The 7,322-nt window shown below is 45.5% G+C and overlaps 2 protein-coding genes across 2 annotated transcripts; one reads left to right on the top strand and one right to left on the bottom strand.

Annotated features, from left to right (window-relative positions):
• Positions 1-1,977: 1,977 nt before the first annotated feature.
• On the top strand, positions 1,978-3,633 carry PADG_00958 (uncharacterized protein; the record flags this gene model as incomplete). Its single annotated transcript, XM_010757760.1, has 3 exons — positions 1,978-2,260; positions 2,343-2,876; positions 2,963-3,633. 3 exons carry the CDS (start codon positions 1,978-1,980, stop codon positions 3,631-3,633), a joined length of 1,488 nt encoding a protein of 495 aa, XP_010756062.1.
• Positions 3,634-4,898: 1,265 nt separating this feature from the next.
• Positions 4,899-6,953, bottom strand: PADG_00957 (uncharacterized protein; the record flags this gene model as incomplete). Its single annotated transcript, XM_010758253.1, has 1 exon — positions 4,899-6,953. One exon carries the CDS (start codon positions 6,951-6,953, stop codon positions 4,899-4,901), a length of 2,055 nt encoding a protein of 684 aa, XP_010756555.1.
• Between the last annotated feature and the right edge of the window lie 369 nt (positions 6,954-7,322).

Below are 7,322 nucleotides of genomic sequence, written 5' to 3'. Positions count from 1 at the left end.
CTTTGAATCATATGCAGATCAAATATGCAGTAATTGCAATATACTTTGACCCCAGCGATATTAATCGGATTTAATTTGTAATTAGATGTAGATATTTTTTACAAGTTAATAATTAAGTGAATATTTTCGACTTGATGTGGCTGATTTCAAAGAGCGAATTACGTTATAGTTGTACTTCTATCTAATGAAGTTAAGGTCCAGAAAGATATAAGTCAATAGATTTATCTTGTTAAATAATAGAGGAGGAATCTATTGGTTCAATTCTAATATTGCACGTTCCTTGAATGGCCAAACCTAACGGACGACGGAAAATAGATCTGTCCATCTCCTTGACAGCTATTGAGGGGGGGGGGGGGGGGTGGCTGTGGAAGACCCCCTCCTACCAGATCCGGCCTAGCTCTGTCACGTGATATTTAAAATGATCTAGCCCCTTCAAATCTAGGCCAACTGCAATCTGGGTCACATGATTTGGTGTTTTTTTTTAAAAAAGAAAAGCAACAAGTGGGTCCTGCCCAGAGAGCTGGTGACGGTTTCAGGCAGTGTATATTACGTCGTTCATCAGGGTTGATATACAGTGGCCAGATTGACATTTCAGAGACTCCGTGATCCGAGGTGGCTCTGCATCCCTTCCTCAACGATGGTCTCATTGATACTGAAAAATCCACTGAAGCGGGAGATTATTTCGTAAGAAAATCAAAAAACGTTTCTAGTAGCTCTTTTGGCAGTTTCCCGCGGGAGGAGGGAGGAAGGGGGGAAGGGAACCACAACGCCTTGTTTTGTTTCTACGACCAACATGAAACTTTTAAATAACCCAATTAACTACCCCAAGAACTCAAAATGAGCTAGACCCAAGCTTAAGCTTTTTAGGGTTGTTTACAGCCCCTCTCTCTCTGGTAGTTGTCAACCGGTCAGCTGGTACATGTAACTAAAACAACACCACCCCCCCCCCCCCCCCCCCCCTTAATGGCCTCCCGCCGGCCCGATAAGACCGATTTTTGCCCAAGGAAAAAGAACCTTACCCATGAAACACTTCCCCTTGGCCGCATTGTTCATTGGGCAGATATCTCTCGGCATTGCTGGTTATCGGGTACACATTATATCCGTTCCAAGGTATTCCCCATCACGATGTGATAACTTCCATATTTTGGGGGTATATTTCGGCAAGCTTTGCGTATCCCATGGTTTTGTACCTTCTATATATATCTTAGCGTACTTGTATATGTGCAAGCGTGCGTGTCTGCGTGTGTTGCGTGTGTGCGTGCAATGGCGTGGGTGAGGATGATGTGAGGGGTTGTAGGTGAAGTGTGTAGAGCATGCCTCCCATGACGACTTTTGGCAATGGATGTTCCAATTACATCTCAAAATCCAATGACATGTCTTCCATTTGTGCACCATGTATCGGTTTCTATTCTTATACTTGATTCTCTCCCTTGTATGGATACAATCCAAGCCAGTTCCATGCACAATGAAGTCTGGGGAAGTTATTTGAATATTTATAGACATTTTCAGACTGTTTATCAATTTTCCAATTTCATTAACTGAAGTGGGGTTTGAAATAAGTTAATATTGATTTGATAATTTTGGCCTCTGCCTCCTTTGCCCCATTTAAGTGATAGAGGTCTATACAAGACGCGAGGTTGCCTGCTTCGTGAATTCCATTTAAGTATCCTATTCTCCTTACAACCATCTAACCAAGTGTCATTGGCAGCCACCTCCACAAAGAAAGAGGAAGCAGTTTTCAGTTTCTTTTCTTTTCTTTTTTCTTTTCCCTTTTTTTTTTTTCTTTCTTTATTTGTTTTACTTGTTTTATTTCTTTATTTCTTTTTCATCCCATCTCATCTCATCTCATTTCTATATCTTCTTTTTATTTATTTGTTGTTGAACATTATTTTTTCGAAAGGCAGATGAAGGAGTGAAGGAGCAAGAACAAAGCAGATACCTGGAAGTGTTATATGAATGGGCAAAACACCATCCCAGATGGTTTCAAACAATATCATGGAAAGCAGTGGACCAACCAAACAAATCGATGATGAGAAGGGTTTGACAGAGAGAAACCCGGAATTTACCTTCACGAAGGAGGAGGAGAAAGTAGTGATACGCAAGTTGGACTGGAATCTCTTGCCGTTGATATTCGTCCTGTACAGCCTTAGCATCCTGGATAGAAGTAACCTGGGCAATGCACGCATTTCCGGCCTAGGGGAGGATATCGATTTGTCTGGGCGGAGGTACACTTGGCTGGCGACGGTGTTTTACATTTCCTGTAGGTGACGGTCATTTACTTGGTATCCCCCGGCTCTCCGTTCCCCCTTTGATACTAATTCCATGGGAATCAATAACAACAGACATCTTGTCCCAATGGACAACGATCGGCTGGAAAGCCTTCAAACCGCATAACTGGGTAGCTTTCTCCTCCTTCGCCTGGGGTCTCATCTCCACCCTGCAAGCCGCCACCAGAAGCTGGGAGGGTCTCATGGTGTGCCGTGTATTCCTCGGCATAACTGAAGCTATGTTCTCGCCCGGTATCGCCTTGTACCTCTCCTACTTCTACCCGCGGGAGCAAGTGGGCTTTCGAGTGGGAGTTTTCCTATCCGGTTCCGCGCTGGCGAATGCATACGGAGGTGCTCTCGCCTATGCTATCTCGCATATAAGAGGGTCTATTAGTCCGTGGCGCATTTTGCTCATTGTCGAGGGGATTCCCTCCTGCCTTCTCTCAGTCATTGTATGGTATTTCATGCCTGACGCGCCGAATACGGCGAGGTTTCTGAATGAGCGTGAGAAGAAAATTGCTGTTGATATTTCCCTGCGGCAGCCGGGGGATAGAGAAACGAAGGGTTTGCAGTTGAAACAGGTTCTTTGGGCCCTTAAGGATTATCGAAGTAGGTTAAGCCTTATGATGATTAGCCATTCCCCCCTATAACAACCATCACGTTGTGAACTCCGGCACTAAAAAGGAAACAAACAGCCTACATTCCCGCACTCATGTACGCTGGCTGCAATGTCAGTTTCGCCTCCCTCCCCTTGTTCATCCCAACAATCATCAAGGAGTTAGGCGTGTTCAGCACGATCCAATCAAACGGCCTCAGCGCACCCCCTTACATCCTATGCTTCATAACCATCATAACAGTCTGCTACTTTTCCGACCGCCTTAGTCTACGCGGGCCCTTCGCCGCCGCCAGCAGTTCAATAGCAGCAATTGGCTTTCTCTGCCTTGCCATCTCCTCATCTGTCGCAGTCCGCTACTTTAGCCTGTTCCTAGCAGTGCAGATTTTCGTCTCTGTGGCAATGATATATACCTGGGTGGGTAACTCGCAGGAGACTGATTCCAAGAGAGCGGGTGCTTTGGCTGTTTTGGCGACGGCAGGTCAATGCGGACCTGTGTTGGGGACTAATATTTTTCCGGCGAGCGAAGGGCCCTTTTATAGGAAAGGTATGTGGATATCGTTTGGGATGTGTTTGATGGTGACGGTTGTGTCCTTGCTGAATATGTGGGTGCTGTGGCGGGAAAATCGGAGACGGGATACGATTCTGGAAGTTGTGGATGGTGGAAAGGGAGATATCCCGAATGGAGACACAGATAGGACGGACGTTGAAGATGCTGCAAGGAAACATCAGTCGTTTAGGTATATGTTGTAAGAGATGGGATATATACCCGGCAGCATATCGACTTGAAATCCTCGATAGTGGGAGCAAGAGCATGATTTGAATTTTTATGCGTATACTGTGTATCTTTGATACAATTATTTGGATATTTGTTCTGGGTTTAGAATTTGCATTCGTGTTAATATACATGTGTGTACCCCTTGAAATACAATCGGGTTGGATGTCTAATAAATGTCTTATCAGTGAGATGTTCCTTTCATCCATTGAAAGAGTGAGAAAGGAGTAAAGTGTGTAGAAATTTTGTAAAGAGTAATTGTTCTAGGCAAACCTACTAGAGATTATTGAACTCAACTGTTTGTTATCCCCGAATAGGATTAAAATCAAATGAAGTCTCGACCCAGGTAGTCGGACAAATAGCAGGACACACATTTATCAACTAACAACATACAACAAGATTAATCTGGCTCTCAACCCCCAAGAAAGCAGGGTAAACACTGATAACTCTATACCAACCCTCATAACCAAGCAAGAAAGCAATGAGCAAGGTCCAAAAAACATAGTATAGGGAAGTTAAATAATTGAAATATTTATTTACCACCCCAATACAATGAATGCATTTCATCCACACATCCATTCTATCCTCTTTTCTCTACTCCTTTACTCAAGAAATGAAGTAGAAAATGGGGGAAACAGAAAACTCCATGAAGATTGATGGTATCAAACAACTTAAGTTGAATTGAGAAGATGAGATTGTTTAGGAGGTTAGAGGGACCGGTGATGCATATATGTCTCATGGGTTTCTAAGGTTTTTGTCGCATGTGGTAATTCGATAGTGGATTGTGAGGTGAGAGATAAAAAAGTTGCGTAAAGGGGTGTGTGTTGGCTGTTTTGATAATAAAAAGAGACGTTATGACTAGACAAGAGAAAGCACAGAGCAAATAAATAATAAAAGGAAAATTGGATATGTAGGAAAACGCCAAAAGATGACGCCAAGTCTGTAAATCAAATAGAAAAAAATTGAAAAGAAAAAATAACCAAAAGGGAGATTAATTGGTAAAGCCAAAAGAGAATAAAAAGTATTAGTGGGTAACTGGGCTTTTTGGCGAAGGCATTTAGGAGGAGATGGGGTGGGTGCAAATGGTGAGGTTGTAAATAATTAGCAAAATTTCGTATAAGGGGGGATGCATCTCAAAGAAAGAAAAAAGGGCAAAGAAAAATTCAATAAGTAAATAATCCGAGAACCCCCTTTAATTTTCTTTTTTCTTCAAAAAAGAAAGAAGGGGAAAAAACAACCCTTTTTAAACCGCCTCCGTAAACCGACTAGCCCGACTCCCATCAGAACTAGCCATACTCCTCCCAATCCCATCCGTCCCCGAAACCCTTCTATAGCTAGGATAGCTAGGTAATCGCGGCAACGGACCCCGCGGCAGTGAAGGATGCAACGCAAACGCACCAGACGTCTCCAGTCCCGCTGTCGAGGTGACATCGGGAGTACTAGTCTGTGGCGTTCGCGCAGGTGAAGGGCGGAAAACTATCTGTGCGGAAGAATCGCTTTCTTGCGATGGTGGACGTCCTAGTGGAGGGGCGGGGAAGGGTTGTGAAATTGTTCCACTGCGTGAGATGGAGGAGGTATGGAGCTTGAAAGATGATAGTGGCGGTGATGGGGACGGGAGTATGATGGGTGGGGGTGAAGGTGGGGGTTCCGTTCCCTTCGTTGCAGTGCCCAACTCAAAGTAGAGTTTTTCTCCCATTGTTCCGAAAGGGTCATCGTATTCGTCACCACCGGATTCGAGCACTGATGTAATTTTCCTCCCGGATACTTTCTTAAACCCGCGTTCGCCTGGTGGTAGGGGTGGTGGTTCGTGTATTTTCGTAGGCTGTTGGGAGTTCCTCCATTTGCCAAACACACCGCCTGCACTTCCCAAAGCGCCTCCGGCAGCTCCTGGGCTGCCGATGGTGGAGGAGCGTTCTACCATCACGCCTGCTGAACCCGGGCTCAGAATCGCTGCCGTTCCCTGGCCTTGGGTAAAATCACCCTTGCGCTTTCGCGGTCTTAGAAGTATGAGTGCAACCATGATGAGAAGGACGATACCAGCAACTCCACCAACGACCCCTCCAACCACCTTGGTAGTCCGGACTTGAGCAGCGTCAGAGCCGGTAATGTCACCTGCAGAGGTGGGTTCAGAACCTGGGCCACCTGCAGCTGTTGGGGTCCAATATCCACCGCTATAAGAATGTCCTGGGGCTCCTGTTGAGCCTTCTGCTGAAGATGTAATGTAACTCGGCGAGTAGGAAGTGGTGTTAGTAGTAGTTGATAGAAACGATGAAGAGGATGATATTAATGAAAAAGATAACGACGTTGGTAAGGATGTAGATATAGTAGAATTGTAATCACTAGTTGGCAGCGCAACTAGGCGATTGCTGCTACGCAGACCTGACTTAGAACTGGGAGCTGACTCAGTTGGGTAGAGGTTTTGTGAGCTAATAAATGGGGTGAACTCTGGGAAAGAAGATGAAGTAACCGAGGATGAAGACGAAGCAATCGAAGAGAATGTAGATGTATTGAAAGATGAGGTCGAACTTTCGGAAGTAGAGCTTGGAGAAACGGGCTTGACAATAAATGTGGGTGACGTTACCAGATCAGAGGCTGACGTGGATGTTTCTGAGACGGAAGACTCTGGTGAAGTAGTCTGTTGGGTTGGAGTCACGGTATCAGAGTTGGAGACGGAATCCGGTTGCGTATTGCTGGTCGACAGGGGTAACGGAGAAGACGCTCTGGAATCAGTATTAGGGGGGACAGTAACGCTAGCGGGAGGGTCGACAGTCGAACCACTTGTATCTGGATCGGCGCGTGGTACGGTGGGTCCGTTTCTAGGAATTTTGGGGCTATTAGGGTGAGATGGTGCCGGTGGCATAGGAGGAGCGGTGTGCACAATAGTCTGAGAATCAGACTGTGTGGGAATGGTGTCCCGCCCTATATCCGAATTGGACACTATTGCAGGCAATATGGGAACTGTAAACTTCCCAGCAGTGGAGCCATTCTCCAGCAAGACATGAATGAAAGTCGCGACCACAACAGTTGGATCCCTAGGGAATCCCTGCAGTTGTCGTGCTTGTAGTTTTAGTAGATTTGACCCCTCCAGAAATCGTCCTTGACCATCAACTTTCGCCTCTTCAGGTAGGACAACGTCTTCAAGTGTTTTAGATGTTTCGAACAAAGCCTCCGTAACATCGCGGCTCTTGTCTCTCTGGCCTTCAGCTGCCCCAACAAGTGCATTTCCAGCATGCGGGACAGAATTACCTCTCAGATGCATCATATCAGGCCTCCAATGCCTTCGCCCATGATGACCCATAGCTGTGAGCGTAAATAAAACTCCCTTGCTTTCTCCTGCAACTCAACCAGACAAAAGCCTTGTCCGTTCCGTTCTTGTTTTATTTTGTTGGAAAAGAAATATTAACGAGTGACACAAATTGTCCAGAGACACGCGCGAGAAGTGTAGGGAGCAAAACTATTAATAAATGAGTGTAGGAAGGAAAGTCGGGTGGTCCAAAATATCCCACGAGGGCAAAAAAGGGCGTCAAGTCCAAAATTTGCCGGTCTGTCTAGGGTCACGGCTGAAAACTAACGTGAAGGTGTGGATGTAGCGACTCTTTGTGACGAGATAGTTAAGTCATGTAATGGCGATAGCAATCGAATTGGTCAGTGTTCCTAGACAGATGGC

Source organism: Paracoccidioides brasiliensis (assembly GCF_000150735.1).
Source record: "Paracoccidioides brasiliensis Pb18 unplaced genomic scaffold supercont2.1, whole genome shotgun sequence".
In the NCBI taxonomy this organism is placed as follows: Eukaryota; Fungi; Ascomycota; class Eurotiomycetes; order Onygenales; family Ajellomycetaceae; genus Paracoccidioides; species Paracoccidioides brasiliensis.
Note: the sequence above shows the minus strand (reverse complement) of the source record. Positions and strands in the feature narration are given on the sequence as shown.